General features: G+C 35.0%; 1 protein-coding gene across 1 annotated transcript in view; it reads right to left on the bottom strand.

Moving 5' to 3' along the window:
- Window positions 1-25,794, bottom strand: part of SPATA17 (spermatogenesis associated 17) — an 88,259-nt gene that overhangs the window by 38,212 nt on the left and 24,253 nt on the right. The window contains 1 exon segment of the mRNA XM_008630340.2: window positions 15,351-15,474. Within this exon segment, the coding sequence (XP_008628562.2) occupies window positions 15,351-15,474 (124 nt within the window).

Raw genomic sequence — 25,794 nt, 5'->3', positions numbered from 1 at the left:
AAATATCAAATGCCACAATCAATACAAATGGAATACAAATGGAATACATTAGATTCATGCAAATTAGATCCCTTGCTGGAGATACGCAAAATCTCTATGCCACTGTCCTTATATCTCTTCACTCATTAGTCCTATCACAGCCTTTGGATCTGCCTACATTCTGACCAATTAATTTTTTGCTTTCACTATGTTGATGACAGTAAATATCCAAGTAATAGCCTGTAACTACCTTTGTTACATATTTCACTGAACTGCTCATTGGATTGTTGCTTCATTTTTCCACCCCCTTCCTGCCCCATCCGTACTCAGCTGTGGAGATTGTGTTCTAGCCATGCCACAAGCGTGCAGAAGTTCCCAACTGGGTGAGAGATACTGCTCTCATGGTAGGTCTGTGAAACACATATTTTATAGAAAGTAATAATGGCACTGAAAATGTAAATGTTTTCCAGAAGAAAAGCATCTCCATGTGCATCACTGAGAATCAGGGTGAGCCAGAAGAAAACACCAAGGCATAATAACAACTTTCTAAAGTTGGCAGACATGGATTTGTTGATCAGTAGCAAATTCTGATCAGGGCTGTATCTGCCCAAAATTTACATCCCTTTTTAAGCCTTTTCTTAAAAAAAATTTTTTAAAAAAATGCTGAAGAGCAAATTGAGAAGGAAATATTTTCATTTTTTTTAATAAAAAAAAATATTAGATTATTTCAATCTACATAGCACAGGTTTGGGGTTTGGGTTTTCTTTCTCCAAAGTGGAAAAATATAATATCTGAGATAATTTAAATGCTTTTTCTCTGAAGAATTAAATGCAAGAATAACTTTAAATTGATGTGCTACCTGGGCACTTCTTTCAGTCACACTGAGAGATAGTGTAAGCGTCTCCATGAGTAAAATGGCTTTCTGAAACTGCATTTTGCAATCTCTATTAAAATACTGTACATATTCTACTTTGTGCTTCTTTGACTAAATGTTTGGCAGTAACAAAAAAACTATAGTTCATAAAAGGTTCAAACACTGTGAAATGCTATGGAATATCTCCAGGTGCACTTAAAGAATTGGCTTTTAGCACTTTTAATGAAACCAAAATTAGCTATAATAGATGTGGAAATCCATTGATTCAGTGTCTTTTGATTTATTATTGCTGAAAAGGTGTCTTAACAAAGAGTCATCTTTTGTTGCTCTTTTTTTACATACTGTCAGGTTAAATGCATACAGATACTATACCAACTATGAAAATGGATTTGGAGTTTAGGGAGGCCAGCTGGACACTTTAGAAGTTTTTGCTTCTAAAACGGATGAAACTCCTTGTAAGATCTGGGTCAAAACTGATTATAAAGTGCATATTTAAATAATGATTTTTCAAGCAATCCTTGCTAATTACTTTACATTTTAATTATATATGTTCAAGTATTCAACAAGACACATGGCAGAGCAATCAACAGAGTTAGTATCTAGACAGATAAAATTAATACTAATTTACTCTAAATTCCCCAAGGTTTGTGGTAAGGTTAGGCCTAGATTTAAAATTGGTAAAGTTTGGTAGGAGAGACAAGGGGATGAGTTTGATTCTACTTTCCAGTTCAGATCAATCTCTGGAAAAATTGCTTCCCTTCTTTTTTTAAAATAGCTCTACAAATTTTGGTCTTGTTTTTGGAATTTCTTGCACTGTGCAGTGTGACGATGAATGCCCTATTCACTCTCTCCTCTACAGGGAGCTGGCAATCTACAGAAATCTAAGAATTTGGGGGATCAAAGCCTTTGGTACTTAATATATTTGCATATCTTCTTGAGACAAGTACAATGTATTAAAAGCATTACTACATTTTTTCCCTACTTTAATACAATATTCTCTCAAATACAAAACCATTGTACTTAATACTGCTTTTTCAATGGTAGAAAAGTATCTGTCTTGGATATTACCCCATATTATGATTTCAATATTTTCCCCACTTTTACTCCATAAGAAAATATGTAACACTACAAAATATCATCGTCGATTATAAAAAGTACCTCTGCTCTGCAGGGAGAATGACACATTTTTTGTACCTGTGCTCTTCAACACTAAGAAGGGACTCTGTCAAAGCCAGCTTTCAGGACTTCAGTTCCAGGAACAATTTTCTAAAGTGACAAACACTATGGGGAAATCTGTGCTAACTGTTAAAAAACTTACAACTGGGTTATTTGCAGTACTGTCATGCTAACTTCCACCTTAATAAGACCAAGGAAATCTCAGGAGGGGACTCTGCTAATAGCTTCTTACTGACCTCCTTACATCAGGCCCTTCTGGTGAATGGTGGCCCAGTAGTGAATATGGCAAATGAGGTGTGAAAGCAGAGATACATTTTTTTTAAGACTATGGTTCTGACTCGTCAGGAAAAAAAAAAAAAAATTGGAAAAAAAAAGAGAGAGAGAGAAATGAGTTATACAATAGATATATTTTCCCCTAGAATTCTCTGCCTCAGACTTTCCATCATGGAAACCCAAGCATGACTTGGAATATTAATTGTGTCAGGTCAAGCATACTGGCAAATGTACCATTTGTTACCCAGTCATCCTTAGCATTACATTAATATTTTGAATCATTTTGCATTTCTAACACTCTATCATCTAGTTTCCTCCCAATCATTTTCTTATCTTTATAATTAATGGTCACATATAAAGAAAGAAAAAATCATAGGGAAACAAACATTAATTTAATGAACATTAGCAAAGAAAAGATTTGGGGTTTTAATAGTCTGAATTGCTTCCACAGCTTCCACTAATGCTGTATTTACTCAATGCTAAAGAATATCCATTTTTGTCTTTTCCTGTTTATCATTTCAATACAGAGAGAAAGAGTTAACTTCTTTCCTGTCTTAGTTAATTTTTTTTCAGAATAAAAGAAAAAAAATTACTAAGGAGTTGCCTTGAAACCTAAACTATGAAGTAAGGCAGCAGCAAAAGAAATAGAAAGAAGGAAAGAAGAAAGGAAAGAAAAAAGTGCAGGTAGAAAGGGAAAGACAAGGCTGTGTTAAGCCAGACAGTTCCTCGGAAAAGATAGGTGACCCCAAGTGGTATCATAAATCCTGAGAAGTTTAGATTCTGCAATTTTTATTTATAAATTAATTATTTCTTAGTCTTCTTTCCTACATCTTGGCTGAGCTTTTTAAGTTTATGTAAAAAACTGCGAACCAAATATGTTCTAAGATACAGCATAGCTACTGTGCCACAAATAATTACACATATGTAAAATTAAAAACTGACAAAGTTGAGCTGGAGATAAATTGTAAGCCTTAAGTCAATAGAAAGTGTATTCTAATATATTTACATATTTTTACTGTAATTTAACTAAGCAAAAATAAAGGTATGCTGTATTTTAATTAATTTTTCATATCCACTCTGAAAGACTGAAATAATCAACATATATCATGAATATAAATGTTTCATTTAACAGTAATTTCATCTTGAAAAAACCAGTTTTGAGGGAGGAAGCTTGTGCAAGTGGTTATCACAATAAGAACCTAAATAAAGTGCTACTTTCTCACTTTGGTCTTTTAATAAGGAGTTAAATGAGCAAGAAAATACTTCAACAAAATAGGGACTTAACTTGAAAATCCTTTCTTGCTCCATTGTAATTTGTAAGAAAACCTAAGCAAGCTGAGATGAGAGGTAAGAGATCTTTAAAAGCCATAAAAGTAAAAGCATGAAGGAGAGCTGTGAATGAAATATTTGCTAGAGATGGGATTGCTGAATCAACACTGACCAGTGCACTTCATCATAATTATCAGGACATACTACTGCCAGGGGATTTATAAAAATCCCACTCAGCAAATAATTGCCCTGCTGTTAGGAGATAGTCGGAGTGTTAACACACTGTCACAGTCCAGCGTTTAGTAAGATATTCAACATTCAATTACTCTTGCTGAGAACTAAAAGGAAACATGATCATTTCTCAGCTACTGCAGTTATGCTTCCACGTGAATTCCAGTGAACAATCCTGTTAATCCCCAGATATAGTTTTTCTAGGAGGGAAAAGAAATACCCTAAAACATTAATGATTCACAAGGAAATAAGTGTTTATATAATGTTTCAAACATGCCTGTAAAAGAAAAGGAATTGTAAACTTCTAAATAACTAGCTTTTTACAGACTGTCAGAATATTTCATATTTAGTGAGAATAAAAGGACAACATTTAATATGAGATTTATTGTAGAAAGAACATCTATAAAAAATCTGTAAATACTGTTCTAGCACCAAGTATAATAAAACTATGTCCATGAACTCAAATGCAAAACATCAAAATATTTAAGCTACAATACAATGCATTCTACTAGCAACGATCTGCAATTTTTTAACTAATGTGAACAGATTTCTGTATTAACAATTAAGAAATACATTGTCAAGTTTATGCAGATGTTGGAAAAATACCATAGTATGGTTTAACATTCTGGTTTGAGATAAAACTTCTTTACCATGCCTGACAATAGGAAAAGTGTCACCCAGCTTTATAAATGTAGGTTCAGTCCTCACTGAGCTAATGTTGCTCTTCAGGCCTGATCCTCTAATCCCTAAAAAATATACTCTCAGGAATTTCATCTAAACAGGAACTGGAGGACCTAGCCTGTTATTGCACGTAAGGTATTTTACCTTTCTTTGAGATACTGCTTTTATGGAGAGACTGAAGAATTCATAAATGAGTGATGAGTAGCGTATTTTCTTTCAAGCGGGATTAATTACCTGTCTTCTGCTTAATATATATTCTGTTTAAACAGAGTAATAGAAGCATTAATTATTGTTATTCTGCCTTCAGACTGTAAAGCTTGGTTCAGTCCTTTTCATCTGCGAAATGTTTGCTTGATATCAAAATAATAATGCAATCACAGTTTAAATGCACTTGTATAAGTAAACCAGGCAGCAATTTTATGGACTATACAATGAGGTGTTAAGGAAATATTCAAGTCTGGTATCCTGGCCACAGACCATAAAACCAACCTCTAAACCTGCAAGGCACTAAGCAGGAAACAACACTGTGATTGAGTCTCCAAACAGGTACCAACTGCTTGGGCATTTAGGCGCCAAGATAAAAGAGAAATATAATCGTAGTTTACTGCATGAATCATTGTGGCACAATATCCAAAACACAGCAACCCAGCAGATGCAGAGGCATCCCAAAAATGCATCCACCTTTCATTTATTGTCTCTCTGACTGAGGCTTACTCTGTCAAATCTAATTCTAACGCAGGCTCTTGATGACTTGACTATTTCAGGAATAATAACTTGAATGACTGAGTGATGGCATGGGAAACAATACTATTATCATGAAGACACAACATAGGGACAGTACATTCAAAGTTCTCTTACTGTCTTCTCATTTGGCTTCTGATTTCAAAACAAGCAGAAAAATACAACTTAATTGCTGAATGGCTTTATTTTAAAAATAGGAGTGGGAAATTCTGTTACTGTTATTTTCTCTGTAAGAAGCGCTAGGCTGAATGTGGGATAATATACAAATTATAAGAATCTCTGAAAAGAAACCTGTTTCTAAACCACCTTGGGTAAGTGGGAATTAGAGAACTTAGTCTGAAAAATAATCTCTGAAGGTGAATTTATTCTTCTGTGTCTCAATAATTACCTGCAAACACAAAACCAGTATTTTCTTCCTTTACAGAGCTATTTTGAGGCTAAAAACATGTATGCTTGTGAGAAGTTTTCATAGCATTAAAACACATACCTACATATGTGATATTACTTATGTCTTTAAAATTAAAATTCCATCTGCCGCCATCGTCATAATGGAAAAGATTAGCTTTTTACAAAAAATCTACTTGAGATTCACTCCTTTTCTAACTGGATTGAGAAAAATCCTTATAATTACACCACTTAGAATCTTTGAATTTGTAACACCAGAATTTACCTGCAACAACATATCAGAAGAGAGGAGAAGCTCTTTGTAGCAGGTAGGGATGGAAATCATATGGAGATTTCCTTTGTCAAGGAAATAATTGCTAAATGGAGAATTGTTTCACTCCTCAAAAATGCATAGGTGCAACCAAAAAAAAGTAACATTTCACTGCTTTTCCTTGTGCCTTATGTCTGTTGCATTGTGCTTACATGTGAGTATTCCCTCACAGACATATATTCTGACAGATTTATTAAACAATTTGCTGTAGTAAACATATAGGATTAGGCAATGAGTAAAAACTCAGATTGTGGCAGAATGTTTAACAAAGCAGTCTGCAATGAGGCCAATAAACAATGAGGGGAAGGCTTAATGAACAGTTATAGTATTGTATAAGAGAAAGAATAATGAGGGAACAAAACCATGTTCATCTGATTAGTAAAGGTAGTCAGAAATTAGTAGAAAAGAGTGACATAATCAGAAAAAAACCCCAACAATGAAGACTTTACTAAAAGATTGTTGAAATGGAAAAACTGAAAGCAAAGCAAACAATAGAGGGAGATGTACAGTGTTTGTCATGTCCCTTGCAGGACAGACACAACTCCCAAATTAACAGTATGTGTCAGACACTAAAAAAATGCACTGAATATTCAATAAACAGTGCAAGTTAAAGAACTTCACTACTATGCTATTCTGTTGCCAAAGAGCTGAAAAACAAAAGAATTGGTATGTACATCACTCATCTTGAAGTCTCATTAAAGCAAGGATACCATCAGTGCCACTTCTTAATCAACAGGAAGGTTTGCTGTTGAGATATGTATGGTATTTTATCTTCATGACTTCTCCCACACCATTCCTAACCTCTCTTCTTACCCACTTATCTCTTACTTAGCATGTACTTCTCCTAGTATAACAGGAGAAAAAAATTACCTGAGCAAGACCATAGCTCACACAAACTTGGTTAAACACCAGATGGACTACTATGCATCAACCAAATTTATACCAGTAACTATTGCAAGAATGTCAGTGGAATTCCACTGTTTCTGAATGTGGCTTTGTGAACTACTTAGCTGATGTTGTGCTGCATTGTGATTTCCTTGCAATATAGATTATTTCTTCAATGTTTTTACCATATAATACCCACAGCCAGCATTCAATATATAACTCAGTCTTACCAGTTTTCTAACCCTGCAGCAATCCAACCCTTTTGCCACCACAATTGACAGTAATACACAAACTGTGGTCATGTTTTTCTAAGATCTCAGCATGTACACTTTTTGATAGATCACACAGCTTGTCCTTTAAACTCTGCCATTAATCCTACCCACAGGAATTGAGCACGAAGTTTGTTGTCTAGAAAAAATCACCACAAATAGGGATTATGCAATTCAGATGCTAAAAAAGACAGTTTAAGTGCAGGGACCTTCTAGCTAGTGGATTTTTAAATGACTAAAGCTGAAATGCTCAATGTTATAATTCATGGTAGATACAGAAATGTCACTATGCTATAATATCAAGCTTTGTGTGACATGGCTAGTAACAAGCTATTTAGAAGAACCTCTGAGAAATATTGCCATGTCTACAGGGACATACCTTTAAAAACTAAGCTTGCATAGGATCAACCAGAAAACAGCACTCAAACTTTATATTTTATTGTGTGTTAAGCTCTTTCTAATAAGAGATGAATTTTTTGTGCAAACTTTCATTTCTTTGAACAGTTAACCAGTTATCAAACAAACTGAAATGATTTTGTAACAGGCAGCCTTTAGGAAAAATAGAGTTTAAAATGCTGTCATAGATAAAACTTAAAAGTTCATTCACTGACTATCTTTAAGGAATAGGAAGTGAATGTCTTGTTTTCTGGGACAAAAGGAGAAATTATTGATTTCTGTTGGAAACACTTTTACTTACCACCTGAGCTAGGCTGAGACTTTAGAGAAGAGTGAATGGGAGGGGAGTTCTATTCACTGACACTGGGAAGAAATACATCTGAAATGGTGCACAGCCACGGATTTTGCATACGAGATATAGGTTATGGTGTCAGCAGATAGCATTTCTTCCATCCTCTAACCACAGTTACCCTTTTCCAGGCATGAAGACCACCATGCTCACCATCTTAGTTTTGGCTTTGACTGTACTTGTCCTCCCTAGGGAGATAACCACTATTTCTTAGAGAACAAAAATGTCTGATTGAAAAGAATATGGAAGATCTATGGAAGTTATAAATTTTGGCACTAAATTATTTTGGCAATATGTGCACCAGATAAATTTTGGAGATGTATTTTGTCTTTCAGCTCTTGTCCTCTTTTTTACATCACCATGATACTGTGTTGAGTATCAGAATTACAGTTCTGAGTGTCCCCAAGATTAGTTATCCCAAAGGGCAAGAGACGGACTCAGATTTTAAGAGAACTAGAGATTTTTGATTGTGTGTGCAAATCACTTAAATGTAATTTTTGGAATTTAGAGCTGGCATTCAGGTACAATGTCTTTCAGCATCAGAAACAGCTCAGTTGCTGGCTTCTTTCAGTTTACCTTACTTTGTCCTTCTTTCTGACAGAAACATTGAGCAACATGAACTGAAATCCTTTCCAAGTCAACTGAGATTGTGTGTGCAATACCCCATGAGGCACAAGATTTGAATGATTTTCCTAGAGTGAATACCTGTGAATAGACTGATATATCTGGCTTCCAATGGGAAGTGAATACACCAAGAAATCTTGCTGATCAAACATAGCTGTCACAAGTGTGGTCAGAAGCATATGTAAATTGTGAACCCTTTGGAAATATTATTTTATAAAAACAGAACACTGCAGCATGAAGTGCTTCACATACAAATGCAAGTCTGCCTGACAAGTAAGAAAGCTCACTCTCTCCTCTGTAATTTAAATAGGATATTTTATGGTACAAGCTTTGGAAAGTACTCAGAAACATCTGACTACTTGGCAGAGAAGTGATGAGTGGATATTAAACACCCATGGATAGGTGGGGATGTTCATTGATTGGGGCACCTAGAATAAAAAAAGAATTGACTATTTTAGTTCATCTTCAGGAAGTATTAGTACTTATAATGAATGATAATTTCATCCCCTGAATGTTTTAGAGACAGGATAATAAAATTACAACAGTAAAGAGGGAGGAAATAAAATGTAAAAGGTAAGAGCTAATTCATTCTTCATGCTAGCTCAGTCCTTGGCCTTTCCTGAACAGACACTGCCAATAGTAACAAATTATGTATAATCATTTTGTGATGTGGACTGTTCACTCGGGACTAAGCTCAAATGACCAAACTTGCAGCCTTGTCTCTTAAACTGTGGTTCTGAAGATCAAAGGCTAGGGCTTTATCCACTGAGTCCTCGCCTTTATAAGAATAAAACTGCCAGCTGTCCAGAGACAGAGTGGGTGTCAAACAGTGTCATTTTAGACCAATTGTTTTTCAAGTTCTTACAGGACAGCACATTAGGTTAGAAGCATATTAATCAGTTGTGCCTCCTGAATATTCATTATCCTGCTCCAGGAAGGATTTTGTGGCCTTTTTTCTTTCTCACTTAGAACATTAGACATTTAGACCTGAATAAGTGCAGTAACTTCAATAGAATTAACTCCTGATTTCCAGTAATGTGAAAAGGGGACAAAGGCAGTCAGTGTAACAATTATGAATTGCCATCTCTGTTGACAGGAAAAATTTAATAAAAGAATACCTTAGCACTGAATAGAATTTGAATTTAAAGTATTTTACCTTAGGAACTGACAAATGCTGAATAGATATGGAAAAAAATTATAGAAGTGATATTTTGAGTTCTACAATAACTACAGAAAATCAAAATGAAACTGGCCTTAGAAACAAAAGATTAAAAACTGGGGCATGTTTTTACTTCCTTTATACTCAAAAGCCCTAATGCAGAATCCAGAGAAGTTTGCCAAATGGTTCCCATTAACCTAAAGTGGAATTGCTTACGGAGATACACAGAGACAGTAAAAATGGAAAAACTTGGTTCTTGTTGCTGACATTAGAAGTTTTTGCTGTTACTCACTTGAGAGTAACTCACAGCAAATATTTCCTTCCTTCGCACAGAGCATTATTCTTAAGGTGGGGGGTTTGGCCTTTTTTTTAATGTTTTCTATAGTGCTAATCTATTAAAGGGTTACTTTCTCACATGTTTATGTCTCCCTGGGAAGGATCATCTCAGTCAAGAATAGTTCCATTCAAAATACTTTCTTATTTTATAGCACCAGCTATAATATCCTTACAAGTAATCATTTCCAAAGCATTATTTCAATGGGAACAAATGTGGGCCAATACCAGCCACATACCTACATGCATTAGCCTGGACTCAAGAAAGAGATGGCGACACAGTCAAGCAGGCACTGAAAACTGAACTACTATGATCCAAAACCAGAACTTGTGTCTTGTTACTAAAAGGAATGTCATAGTTTCTAAAACTTCTACAATGAAAAGGGCCTATTATTACACATGGATTTTGTTCTTCCCTTGTAGCTCTAATTTACCAGGAGCTTATGAGCGGTATCTGTGCACAAACTGCCAAAGGACAGCAGGGAAAACTGTCACCCTGCTAAAGAGGGCTGCAAAGTGATGGACTTCAGTGTTGCTTGGAGTGGCGGAGGCAATCCCCAGAACCAGATGAAATCGTGGAGAAGGAATAAGGCACTCCACAGTTGCATATGCTCCTGTGACAGAACACCAGAGACAGCAAAGCTGTGAAATGAACGTGAATGAGCAAAACAACACTGCAAGGAGAATGAGTGAACCTGGTCTTCCAAGGAAGCACAGCTTGAGAGCCAGTGTTAGTGCCAGATCTCTTAACCCACTCTCCCTGTCTAGGTTATTCCTTCTCTGGGTATTAAGAGAGGCAGGAATTGAAGGAATACAGAGGCAAAAAATTAAAATCTAAATATTACAAAAATAGAAAGCTGTACAACTAAGAACTACAAGTCCCTCAACTACTGTTTGCTAGAAACTGAGAGAATATTCTTGATAGTAATTATATTGCCCCATTGCTCCATTTTATTCCTCTTCCCTAGGCCATGCTTTTGGCCACTGTCAAAGATAGAATGCTTGGCCAGAGGAGTCTTCAGTATAACTCAATCAGGTCTTCTAATTAGTCAGGGGCTAACAGAAAGAAAATGCTATACAAAAATCCAGAGTAGACATACACACGTAACAGCATGACTAATTTTTCTAAGGTCTCAATAGTTAAAGCTTTCAGATAGAACAGAAGCTCCCAGAGAAGAGAGGACCAGTATTAGCTGATCTACTCTCAGCATGATTTATCACAGAGCAGGAGGTCCAGGTTTAGAAATGAGGCTGTGACTCAGTCCACCAGCCACAGCAATGATAAGCTTAACTGCTGCATGTATAACATCCCCCTATCAACAATGTACAAATACGTTCTGCAATTGTGTGACAAAGCTCTCAAGCTTTTGCAGCTCAAAAGAAATTTGGCTTCCTGGACTAGTTGTACATTTATTTTGTCTGACAAAAAGTAATTGTGTTTATCTGTTTAGAAACAGAGGAAATGGAGAAAAGAGAATTAAAATTCTCTTTTACCTCACCCAGAACTGTTTGCTATACAGTAAAAAACTACAGGGAAAAGATCTGTTGCTCTGCTGATCCTCCAATCCTTTTCTCAGTGACAGGAGAAACTGTAATAGCAGAAGGCCTTTTCAGCTGCGGCACTTGGAAAACTGTTTCCATAGGGCTCTTTTCATGAACTCAGTACTTTACAAGGCATACACAACTTCTGCTCTGTATTTCTGTTACCATTGGCTTCAGCTCCCCATCCCACTGTGGACTTGCAGGTGCTGATGCACCTGCTCCCACTCACAGAATCACCTCAGCATTGCTGCTTGCTCTGTCAGCAGATACTGAAAACAATACAGGTCTGCATTCTAGCTTGATACTGGATCTCCAGATTTAGACTGTCGTACTGACTCTAATCACTGTTGTAAGACAAAGACCAACTGTAAAATTTCTTGAAAGGTTGGAAATACCAAGGACCAGAATCATGCAACCACATATTTCAACACAAGTGGGCTCTTCAACCCCATTTTTACAAAGTGCCATGAATATATTCAGTGCTTCTCTCCATAGTTGACTTTAAAGGTCATTTGTCAGCACTTGGCAGGGGATGGCCCTTACTACAAATGTTGGCCTTGAAAATATGTCAAAGAGCAGAAGTAAGAACCTACACAATTATAGTGAAGGTTGTTAATACAAAAACAGGAACTACAGGGATATAGAATAATAATCTGCATAGGTAAACGTGTTTATAATGGAAAACCACATTTAACAAGTAGTTAATTTATTAATGACAATTTGAAAAAAGGGATCATTACCACTGTAGTGGAAATAGCATACTGTGATTTTGGACTAATAAGAAAAACTTAATTATTGCAAGTTTCATGTCTCAATAAGAAATCACAATTCAGTTCATCACAAAACAGGTAAAAACGATGAAAACAAATTGTGTTACCAATAGGAAATGATAATAAATATTCTTAACAAACACTTGTTAAATATATCTTCTTCATTATGTTCATCATAAAGTCAAAATTTATCAGACTGATAAGGTAAAAACACATAAGAAAAGAATTGTGTTATATAAAAATTTTAAAACCTGAAGTACAGAGAATCTTATTTTTAAGATTGAATTTGTTTTGGAAGTCCCAAAGTTGCCATCTTATAGATTTATTTCTTGCTGTATTTCACATTGGACTCTCTTGCAGTAAGCAACCAGAAAGTGGTTTTTCTTTATAAAGGTAATAGTTATGAAAGAAATAAATGCTTGAATAGCAAGTTATTTCATGAAAAGGACAAAACATTGACTTAATCATAGGCCATGCTATTATGTCCATACCAGACACCCCTGTATATTTCTGACACTCACATTCTTCAGCTTTACTTCTTGAAAGTAAAACAATGTTAGCAATCAGGAATGGGAACACCTTGTATATAGATAAAGACATAGACATAAAAAAAGATACAGATAAAGATACAGATATAGAGATATATATATATAAACACACTTCTGAGATGTTGTGGGCTTCAGCTTGTAGGGAGAGAAGAATGAAACTTGACATGCCTTTCTTTACAAAAATTGAGGAGCAACAACTCCTGAATTCCTTTCTGTCAATAAGTAAACACCCTTTTCTCACCCTTTTTGCCTGTATTAAAGCAAAAATACTCCAAACTGCAGGATATATTTGAAACCATTATTGCAAATACAGGTTTTGCAATGCTGTCCATATAACCTGCCTGAACACCTGAAACCTTGATGCATGGGGTGGCTCAGCTCCATCATTGCACCTCGTTATGTATGGCAGGAAGGGGAGCAGAACTAAACTTTAGCAGGTCATCTCTGTAACTTACTGGGCTTTAGGTAATGCATAACTACAGTGAGTGCAGCTCATCAATGTCCTCTTTTCATTTGCTATGTGCCTTGCTTACAAATGATACGTTTTCCTTAACTCACTCAAAAGTGTTGACTTTTGCTGCCTGTTTCTACTGAGACATGAATGGTCCCTGCTCTGTAATCCAATTAACCATCCTTTGAAAACAACAAGATGTAGCTGTAGTCAGATCAGAAGACCAGACATTTAGAGAGTAAAATGTCAGACTCAGAGCATCAAACCAGTAAATTCTGCACGGAAATAATTTGCCCTGTATCTTAGCAAGATATCATATTCTACAACTATGTGCAGTTGTGGAATATGGACTTTGACTGCAGTAAGTAGTTAACTTCAAATATATCTTTGCTGGTTTTCAGATTATCTGTAGGTTTTGCATTGAGTTACACTTATTTATGTTTTGAAATACTACCTGCAAAAGAAGATGGCTCTTGGAGCTCAGTTCTGTGATAAATAAAAAATTCTGTGGGCTCTAAGTCTCAGTATTCACAAACCATCTCAGCAAGCGAAACCAAGCATTTTTTTGTTCTGCTAGATAAAAGCACTGCTAGCTAATTCTAATTCTGTAAAATTAGTAACCCAAATTCATCAGAATGTAACAGTTACTGCTGCCCTCTACCAGCAGTCCTCCAGGTGGATGGCTGAAATGAGGAACTACTTGCCATTCCTTAAAATGCGTTACAGCTTGCTAAGCCTGTACCATTAGAGGTGAACTGAGCTTACTAAAATCTTATTAGACCACAAGTCATTCAGTGTCTCTAACCCGACAATTTTTGTACTCCAGGTAAGCATATTAATGTTTATGAATTTGTTTACACATATTGTACTGTTCAAAACAGGAATTCCCAATTTTCTACAGTTTAAAATAATATAAGATACTGTGCAGATTATTCTTAATATCCTAGATCTACATGTGGAAAAATAAATTAGAGTGAGCTGATTTCAGTCATTAACTAGCTTCCTTGTCTAATAGCCACTGGGAACATTTTTATGCTATTTTTTACTTATATTATACTATGCTTTAAAAAAAAAAAACTTGATTTACACATTGAGTTTTCATAACTGATATCCAGTTAATCAAACCACATTTCTATCTACAGGATAGATCACAAATGATTCCCAAACAAAAGGGAAGATTAAATATTTTGTCACTAAGTGTCATGGTATTTTTCCTGCATTCTTTAGGATTAGCAGTTCTTACGCACAGATTATAATTAACAACTTACAAAAAGCAAGCATTTAGTTCACACTAACATTTCATATTAATTCCATATCCATATGAAGAACAACCAGTTAACAAATACTTCTGGAGACAAAATCATTTTCTGCTTTTATGAAAGTTCACAAAAGAGGACTAATGAAAAGGCAAACCCACAAGCTTTACCAATCATATCAATTTTAGATAAGTATATCTACTGGCATATTTACCTGCCTGTTTAAAGCAGCTTGCATAAGAAAGCTTGGAATAATATACCAGTTATATAGATACAATAGAAATTAATAATAAATATTTAAAATTTATGAGACATTTTTCAGTGAAAACAATCATGCTAAATAAGCTGATTCAGGAAGGTCTAAGACAAGCTTTATCTGAAAACCCACGTTTACAATCTATCCTAAAAACAAGCAGAACACTGCACCAACCCAAGCATTAGCTCAATTAAAAAAGGGGAAAAAAAATGAAATCTCTTCTCAGCTTAATAACTTGTTAGTTCTTGACAAGTGCAACAACACAACAATAAGCCAGTCAAAATGAGTTTTTAAAGCGAGGTTATGCCCTTCATGTTGTGTTATCACAGTGGCAGATCAAACTGCTGACTTGGACTCTTTCTGCCAGCAGTGCTGATGCCGCCTCTATGAGCTACTGTCACAGAATAGTCATGGTACCTGCTCTTGCCTATAGAAAAGCACTAAATTGAACTCGAAGTAGTGTCTTTGTGATATCTTTTCAACAAGTCATGTCCCATTCAGCCTGCTAGTTTATCTCTGTCAGGCTGGGGGCCCAAGTGGTTTGCATGAGCTGTCAGGGATAGGTCTACCAACCTGCTCAGTGCTAAGGAGGTAATGCATCTTTCGGGCTTGGTATTTCTTTTCCTTTTCTTTCTTTTCTAGGTCTTTCATTTTGTCTTCATTTTCCTTCATTTCTGCATACTCTTGAAGTTCACTCCTGTAATAAAATACGTCTGCTAACTATATTATAACAATAAATGACGTGCTACTGTTCTATTTTACTTTAACCCTCTCATAGCTTCACAGTGTTCTGTTCCTATATATTAGCAGTATACTGACACCACTGGAATGTAAAATTACTATTCTTTCAGTTCCACAGCAGTAGGATACTACATGGATATAGCTACGAAGAAACAGGATTAAAGTGATCAAAAGTAGGAACAGTATATATATAACAGGTTCACAGTGCTTACAGCTTGATAAAATAATATCCATATATGTCCTTTTATTTGCCTTTAAGTGTCTTTTTACTTTGAATTTCTCTAAGTGGAAGCTATTATAATACAGTGATTTTCCTTAAAATGGTTTCAAAACATAAGTTTTTCACTTATGTTTCAGCTAGTGCCTTGCACCACCTCCTGATCTGCAGCCAGGGGTGATTTTATGGAATGAGAGAGGAGAGTAGACATGGGATAAGAGATGACATTCACTCCTGGATCCTTAAGCCTTTTGTAAGGTTGAGAAAGTAGGCACAGAGGAAACTGGATGGGAACCTTTCATGCATACATTGTCCTTAAGAGGAGTTTCCGTGGCATTGGGCTTCTTGCACAGCTCATTCCTGCTTTTTTTTTTGGGAGCTGTACAGGCCACCACAAGAACCAGGAATGAAACTGCTTCATGAAGCATTTCATGACAGAGGTGTGAACACAAAGAGACATCTAAATGTGTGACTCTGCAGAAAACCCTTTCATCATAAAAGAAATATGGAACTATACCTAATACCAGGTTTCAAAGAATGGAGAAAACTCATGATTTCAACTGAATGTTTACAGAAAAACTTGAACAGAAAATGGGCATAGATTTACTCCTCAATGGCTTTTTTTTTTCAGAGCCAGGCTTGCCATAAATTATGCAAACTGTAGAGTGAATTAATGCTCTATAAGAAACAAAATTCCATGCTATTGTGCACAGTGCACGTGTATAGAATTTTTTGACCCAGTTAAAAAAGGTTAGTTTGATTAACATCTGTTATTTTTGTTATTAGAAAATGGCTAGTTCAAATTAACCTGTGTGCCAAAGACACCAAGCATATTCAGTCAAGCATTTAGATTGCTAAAAAGATAATTGAGTAAATTCTAGTATTTTTTTTTTTAGTATGTGCGTATATGATAAAATAAAAAGAAAAAAATACTATTCACATAACTAGATAATTCAAATATTCCTGCAAAACAGATTATTTAGAGAGGTCCACATTAATAGTCTCAGTTGTTTCAATGAGTGCCAAATAAGACACTGTGAGGACATGGGTCAAATTGTGTCAAAATATGCACATGGATAAGTTTGCTGATATGAATAATCCCATGGAAAAGTCATATTGCTCCTGAAAGTGTTTTTGAGATTGGAACTCAGACTTACTCTTAGTATTTTAATTATCATTAAATTAGTTCATCAAAATATGTGAAAGAGCAATAATTGCTTTACAAATACGAACACTATGACATCAGATTCTTAAATACAAGTTGCAATGTAGAACTTTTATTTGTTTCATGCTATCTTTCAAGATTTTATCAATTAAAATAAGTAAAGTATTAAGTAATTAAACATTTTATTTTAACTATAAAAGTGAAATAGAATGAAAAGGAAATACAGATCAGAAAAGATGCATAGGTATTTTTGAATCTCTGCAAATATTTTTTGTTGTAGTTTACTGTTAAAGGCTGCTAATACAATATTTCATACAAGGTTACTTATGAAGCACACTGACGTTTAAAAATCACCATGCTATGCTTTTGCAGCAGTGTAATTTTTTTCCAACATAAGATTAAATTGCAAAATAAATGAATTACTTAGAGTGGCATGGCCCCCATTTTGCCACCCTTCTCTTGAAAATTGCTTATTAATATGAAAAAAGAAGTTGGAAAATAGCCTGTTTTACTTTATGCATAGCATTCCGGGGCCTCAAAGCCTGCAGAGCCGGAGTAGCTGCACATTTTAGATTGTGTTGGCAAGCAGGGACGATGACCTTTCTGACCTGCATCTCAAGGCTATTATTAATCGCTAAGTAACCTGGTAAAGCCAAACAAATTTGTTTCCATTGAAAGGATCTCTATCTGTGTCTGAGAATTTGTGCTGTACCAAACAAACCTCATTAACTGTGTCCATTTTTGACAAAGAACTAGGAGTTGGAGAGATTGGCGACCTTTCTTTGTCCTCAAGGTACAGATTTCAGAGTCACTATATGTAGGTACATAAGCATTTCTTACTAGGAAACTCTTTGTTCTATATCCATCAATCACATACAAATGAATAAATAGACAATACATATAGTATTAACTTTGTTCTTTTATTTTATGCCACTTTACCTTCAATATCAAAGTGCATGATCCATGGTTTACATGTTTAATACTATTCCTTTTTGATTACAGACCCCTCTATTCAGCTTTAGTACCCCTATTTACAACTGATGAAATAATTCTCAACGTATTACTACAGGCTCTTCATGTTTCTATATACTGAGGTACTTCTTCCTAACAGTGAATATGGAGGCTTTTTGATTTAGAGCACAACTGGTGATTAAAATGCACAAATAATGTCAAAAGTATAGATTTGTTTTCCAGAAATAATGATAATGGGATGCAAAATGTTTCCCATTGTCATCAATGGGAATTTACCAGATTGTTTTTAATGAAGGATTAATAATCATTACTTGCTGAAATTAAATGAAGTCTAAAATACTTGAAGTTCAATTTAACTCGTGATCTTCTTAGACAGTGCTACCATCATGATCATTCCTGATTACCACATACCCTCAGAAATACTTGTAAAATAATCCATGCAAAAGTTTGAGATTTTTTAAGCAGTTACAAATAATTTTCAACATACTTTTGCAGCCTACATATTTTGTCAGTTCTAAAATATCTCTATCGTGCATTATACTGTGTACAGAACATGCAAACAATTCTGTCACAGGGAAAATAGCTCCCAGGATGATTCTCTCCTGAGAGGCAGTACAAAATAAGTTGTATGTAGCAGTCCTAACATTGCTTGACTGGAAACATAGATGTTTTAGCATAAATATAGATTTATTTTAAAGCTATTTGAACCTGAAGCTTTCATCTCCTTTACCATACTTTCAAGCATTTGAGAAGGAGCAACAAAAGCAGAGAATCTAAAGCAGTTAGATATGAATATACTATTTCACACATGAGCAGATTAATATTAACATGTCATGCACTGTGCAGGGGTTTCACTGTTACCATACAGAATAACGTGTAGAAGGATAAGTGATACTAAAGACATAAACTTAGGCTTCCAAATGGAGCTAGGGTTCCACACAGCTTACGTGAAAATGTGTTCACTGAGAAGTTTCATGCTTGGGACCTTGTACATGTATGCCTTCCCAGAGAAAATAAATCCAAATTCTATTGAAGTCAATTGGAAATCAGTTGAAATGAAATGATTTTTGGATTAAATCTTTACACTTCCTGCCAGCCTTCTCTTTGTTCACAAATATGATGGGTTCATTGAGCAATCTTTTCTTGGGATACGTGGGTGATTCTCTGTGACATTATGAATACTAGCTGTGGCTTCTGGACCAACTTTGCTTCAGGATGAACCTTTTCTGGTTCAGTGTGAAGTGGAAGAAGGCAAATTGTTTGGCCCGCTTTTTTAAAGCTTCAATAAATTTTGCAGAAGGAAAAGAGTTCTGTAAATGCAGAACATGTGTTAGGTTATTTCATAATCTTGTTCTGTTTTTGTAAGCAATCTGTCTGTTGCATGGTTCATAGCTGGAATAGTACTGCTTATTAAAATGTTATTACTCAAAAATTGGGTAATTATTTTAGCACATAATCTTTTCTTTATCTTAAAGCTTATCTCAATATATTAATAGCATCTATTGCATCTTCCTAAAAACCTGGCTTCCCATATAAGCTTAGTCCAATCAGACTTTCTCCCACACAGATTTTTATGGAATAGCTTTGTAGAGGAAATATGTGGATATTTTAACATATGTAGTGTTTTATCATGATCTGAAAATTATTAAACAAATCAGAAGAATATCAATGTTTACTACTGCAAGTTTAGGATGCATTTTTTTACTAAAAAGTGGTTTTGGCTAACACAAAGTGTATTGTCCTTGTCACAGAAAATGTTTCAGGTAATTGAAAATAAGCATAGGATAATCAACATATGTGCTCAAACCCCACAATTAAAAATGATTTTGTGTAACAAATCTGTTAAGTAGCTACTGAATTGTTAATGATGAAATTATTTGTCTATATAGTTCAAAATTTAAAAAATTTCATCTGACAAGGTAACTTATTGTTATTCTGATACTTCATTATGCAGTAGGCAATGGTGTTGGTTCCTGCTATGAGATGCAAATTTAGTTGACAGTGCTCCTGCTGTCTGTATAAAGGTTAAAAATACACATATAATATTGTTCCTGGCACTTTTGGGAAGGTCTTCAAGTGATGATTTCAGTAATATACAGATTTTAATAATTCTGCATAGAACTGTATCATTTTACAAATTCACACTGACCTATGTTTCTTAAGTTTATCAAACTATTGCATTCTGTTCACATTTCCACTGGCATTCTGTGGTCCTTTGGCCAACTAATATTACAAAATTATTATATAAATTAAAGGGCATCCAATAAAAACTAATAATTAGTACAGTTGCCTACAGTATCCAGAAAAAGTATTAAGTTATTGTGATTTTAAACAGTTCAGACACTGAATCATAAAATTCCTGCAACAGAGGCAGTAGGCAACCTTAGCATACAAAGAGATAACCTAAATCTATTTAATCTTTCTGACTATATATCATTCTCCCTTCTCAAATACAGAATACGGAAGTGAAAATAAAATTAGTGAGACAATAATTTTGGTATACCACTGCATGCCACTTGATTTTACATCACATTGGTGTAGGTGAGAATGGAATATGACCTGCCATGATAATATTGTTTGACTTAATTGATTAAATTTGGAAAACAGTGAAATATATCTATAGACCAGCCTAGGATGCAAAAATAGTTTAGAGAACTCTGTACTTTGAAGGTAAAGTTTTAACAGAATGCACATACTACATACTTAAGTTAGCTATGTACCATCAGACAGCTTGGTCATCCTCAATATTTTTCTGGTTTTTTGAATGAACCTCTTCAGATTTGCTAAGCAAATCAGGGCAGCTCTGTAACTCTCTTCTCCTGTCTACCATCATGTATAGTCCTGTGTGTATCCTGACAGAATTCCTTGACCAAAATATTTGATCTCAAGTTGCAGTTAGATAGATGCTCAAAGCAGCAGTCAGTTATTAGTGGTACAAGGTATCTTACTGCCTATGAGATCTACCACAAATGGATGTCCAAAATTCTCACTAATTTTAAATGTGAATGTTTACATGAATCTGTTCAACAAATTAATCATGACACTCTCTTCAAGATCTGGAGGAATGTTATTGCTTTGCAGTGAATGTCATTGCAGTGCAGCAAATAGGAAATATGACTCCTTAAGATGAAAAAAGTTAAAATAAATAAAGCCAACGTGTAGGCATATGAAAACACCCTGTATCTCCTATTATTATTAATTTTACAGAAAGAAATTCAGAACACCTTAAAATCCCATTATAATTTGTGCATAGTAGCACACAGTCTGTCCATCTTCCCTTAATCACATAGTGTACAGTGCCAATGGAATTAAGTGACACACCAGTTCCACTGTCAAGGCCCACGATGTGATCAATACACGACGTAGGAAATTTGATGAACATAGTGGTGAAGGGCACACAGTGAATGAATACCTTGTGCAGATCAGGAGATCAGGGCACAGCATGTACCAGACGATAGGGAAGAACAGACTGATGCATCCTTCTTATCCTTCCAATTTCCACTGCTGCACAGTTACTCAAGAGAGTGCAACAGCCTTGCAAGCTACTGATTGCAGAGGCAGCTTAGAACTAAAACCAGAGTATTTTCCTAATCCATTATGCAGGTTCTTCTAGTTATGGTTTCAGTAACAACTCATACAGAATTTTTCCTCACGTATACTAAAAACCTAATTTTTTGTCATATATAATCCCTTAAGATTATTCTATTTTCTCAAAACATGCAAACTTCTTGGTCCAAATGTTTTTCCCTTGTGTACATATATCCTTAAGGCAAATTTACTTTATCCTCACTGGCAGCAGAAAATGCTGTGAAGTTAAAAAAAAAATATGTAAAACGTCCAATCTAAACAATGATTTTTCAGCTTAATTATTTTGATTTAATTAAGCTGTAAACCCCACCCATTATAGATGTGGCATAAGAGTAACTCAGCACCGAAGCTTCTGTTGGCAGAGGAACCAGATCAAGGAAAATAGTTCAGCTTTATTTATCCCCAAGTCTATACTGAAAAACCTAACAGCAGGAAAAATGTTTTCACTCAATGTCTGTTTGGTATTGACCCCTTCATGAAAAATCAGCCTGATTGATTAGCTTAAATAGTGAAATTAGTATTTGGTGATTAGCTTAAACAGTGAAATTAGTATTTGAGGGTAACAAAGCCGATCTGGCCCAGAATGGATAACAAAGCCCCAACACAATTTATTCTGACAGCAGTTTAGCAGCAGTGGTCATTTTTAGCACAGTGTCACTGCTAAGCTGCTAAGAGAGCAGTCATGCTCCTAATTTTTCCTGCAACATATAAAAGAGGATGTCTAACCACAGCCAAATACCACTGGAAGTTTTCTAGTGAATGTCATGTGAAAGTATCTGTTATCTTTTGGCACTGCAATTCCCAGAAGACTACATATGCTACCATCTGCACAGTAATAACTAGAGGAAAGCTCACTGCTATGTTTTGCTACAGTTAAGCTGCTCCCAGTACTAGAATGAACTCATTTAAGCTAACTGTTATCTCTCTGCTGCAGTGCAGTACAATGTAGACATATCTGTACTTCTTTTACTTTAATATATGGTACTTGGCAATATTTACAATATTCAACATTATGTGATTTAGAAAGCAAACATGACGTTACAGCTTCTAAAGGTCATCAGCTAAGTTGATTTTCCTTCTCAGAGTATTATGAAACAATTTGACTGAGGTCTACTCACTAACTCACATCTTTCACTTACTTTCACATAAAAGTCTGCATACACTTGTAAATAAAATGGTACACTTTGTCCACATTAAACAGGCAGGGAGAGCTTTTATGTAATGATCCATTATGTATAGCAGAGCACCAATGCCAAGTCTCACAACTTCATCGTGATTTTTGTGGTACCTCATGGTTTTCTCAATTTCCTATTCATGGAGCGGTGTTACCATTGAGCATCTATGATGTCATTGTTATTGAAGCATAAAACATTATGAAAGACATAGCAAATGAATACTTTTATTACATAGCAATTGTAATTATTTTGGGAGAGATCTGACACATTCTTTTAATACAGCAGTGCTACTTGTAAGAATGTGATTTCACAGCAGTGGCTCATTGCCAAACTGAAAATATCAACTAGATCCCAATTTTCAGAAGTGTTAGGAAATCTTATCTCTTACTGTCTTGAAAACATTGAAGTAATCAACACCAAAAAAAAAAAAAATTCAGGCATTTCCAGTATGCCATGCAAGAAATTATACTAAGAATAAAAGCCTATTCTCTGAAATTTTAGTTCTACCTAATAGATGAGACTACACTTAATTATAGATTTCGACATCCAATTATACATGCCTAAAGAGTACATCCAAAAAAAATTATTCTATCTTCTTTACCTAAGCACATAATCTTCTGGTCAGAGTACTGCATCCTTTCCCAAGGGGCCAAGCACAATGCTATAGATGGTTGTGAGGTCTGTCACGACCAAGTACAAGTAGGCAAATGAGTGCTGCATCATTTTGGGTGTCATACAAGCTGAAAGACCAAATCAGTTTGTTAGAGGAGGCTGTAAACATTTAACAATCAGTGAGTTAATTGGACAAGAAAAGAATAGCCTTCTTGGAGAAGAGAGGTGGCAAATGTTGCTTCCTTGAAACACTTTGTTGTTTCATTTGGTTTGCAGGTAGCAGGAACTGGGAAGTTCAAGGTAAAACATTGGGATTTAGCTTCACCATCAAGGATAAACCACTTAATGGACTCCTGCCATTATCCCTACAAGGTGAAGACTCTGAGGAATTTGAAGGGGGTATAATAATAAGCAAAAGTTTCTCACAGTTTAAGAAAAGTCATGTTCACAATATGAAGAATTATGTGGCTTTTAAAGGAGGTATTCTGAGCAGGTTTCATAGACATGAAGAAGCTCGTTCATGTGATAAAAAGCATTCATACAAATGAATGCACAAACTGACAATACAACAGAAGGAAAAAAAGATTTTTTAAAAAATTTCCTAGGCATCATAACTGTGCTGAGTTACGATGCTGATAGTATTTTAAAGGACGTTTCAAGGTCTGTCCAAAATTGTCACAAAAATTATTTTAAGCAGAGACAACAACTTTCAGTGATCTCCATTGTTTATGTCTAGCACAGTTTTCAGTCTAGTAGAGCTGAATATAATAAGAAGCAATGGTTCAAAGATAGAACGAAACTGCTTCAGTGGGGAAATACAGGACATACTTGGAACACCAAAGGTAATTAACTCCTGGATTAGAATAAAAAGGGTATTTACTATCTTTTGATGTTATTAAATCAAGACTAGATTGTTCAGCCAAAGCTTAATGTGCTCTTTATAGATATTGCTATGAAGTTGATATTGATAGACATCATACTGGTGATAGATCTGAAGTCAGACTAGATTGTCCGATTCCAAATAACATTATTTTCATTATTACTAGAACAAAAAACCAACACTTTCTTGTAATTACTCACTACTGTTCTAGACTGTAAAAATAGAAGACAAATAGTTTTTCTGTTTTCTTCTCTGAGTGACCACTTCAGAGACTTGACTCTCCTTAGATAATAGAAAAGTCTATTTATAATGATTTAGAGAATAAAAAAAATTATTAATTAAAACAATTTCTTGATCCCTTTTTTTTTCCATTTTGGACATTCTTCCTTGAAAACAAAACAAAAACGTGCTCATGAGAGACTGTATACTGCTTTTCATCTCATGCAATTCTATGATATCTCAAGGGACATTACAGGATACACCAATATAAAGCAAAGGACTGTAATTTTCCACTGTAAAAAAATCTGAAATGCCAAAGAAAGATCAATAAGCCTTTACATCCTCAGACAAAAATAAAATCACAAACTTGGAAAAACACAGTGCAAAATCACCACACTTCCAATAACAAAAACGACTGTGAGCGGCTCATTTTAAAGGTCTTCAACGCTGTAGTTTCTATTTCTCTGACATAAATGGGAAATTATAGAAGGAGTCTAATCTCAAAAGCCTTTCACTGGCTAGAGCAGTGCCAAAGAACACTTTATTTTGTTTGGCCTTTACATTCTGCTATCTCTGAGCATTTTGCTGAATTGTGAGGAATGCTACTTATTTGATAAAGAGTTATGAAGTATGGGAACAGTAACCAGCAACTTTCTAGCAGCACTCAGACACAGTACCTTACATTACGATTAAAACAAAATAGTGATGCTAGATCAAATAGACTGTTGTGTGCTAACTAAGAAAAATAACATTCATGTCTTTTGATTTGTTTTTTGTTTCTTTGGAGATCCCAAAATTAAGCCATATTATAGCATGTTCTGGAAAATCCATATGTGTAAATTAAGTACTCACTGATGTGAGTACCTGCAGATACACTCACATATGAGCTGGAATACTTGGGTACCACAGAGCAAACTTAGTTACATAATTTTATATAAAGTGCTCCTACAAATAAAAGAAATACCTACTTTTCTTATGTAACACATAAATGAATGCATTTAAATTTTATGCTTCATTATTAAGCCAAAAATAGCACAATAAAAAGAATTATCACCTTATTTTAATAACAACAGAGCTGCTCTAAGTGAGTTGAGTAAATGGCACATAAAATTTGTCATACTTCTAATGACCTAAACAGCTGAAGTGACTATGGCACATGAAAAATATTTATATACTTCTTCAGGAGTCTTCAGTCTTCAAGTGGTAGAGCCCTTGCCTGGTAACCTCGTATAGCCTGTATATAGATGGCCTGTCATATCTCTACAATTAGATAAACCAGAACTGCTATAATGTAATCAGTTACAACCTGAAAATTATATTTTGAAAATCAAGTTTATTAATATGTAATCTTTAGGTAATCATATTTATCCTCCTAATTTACACAATATTTATGATAGTCTACATGTCCTTGAAATAGGGAACAGGGACACTACACTATGAAAAAGTGG

Source organism: Corvus brachyrhynchos, unplaced genomic scaffold (assembly GCF_000691975.1).
Source record: "Corvus brachyrhynchos isolate BGI_N302 unplaced genomic scaffold, ASM69197v1 scaffold101, whole genome shotgun sequence".
NCBI lineage: Eukaryota > Metazoa > Chordata > Aves > Passeriformes > Corvidae > Corvus > Corvus brachyrhynchos.
Note: the sequence above shows the minus strand (reverse complement) of the source record. Positions and strands in the feature narration are given on the sequence as shown.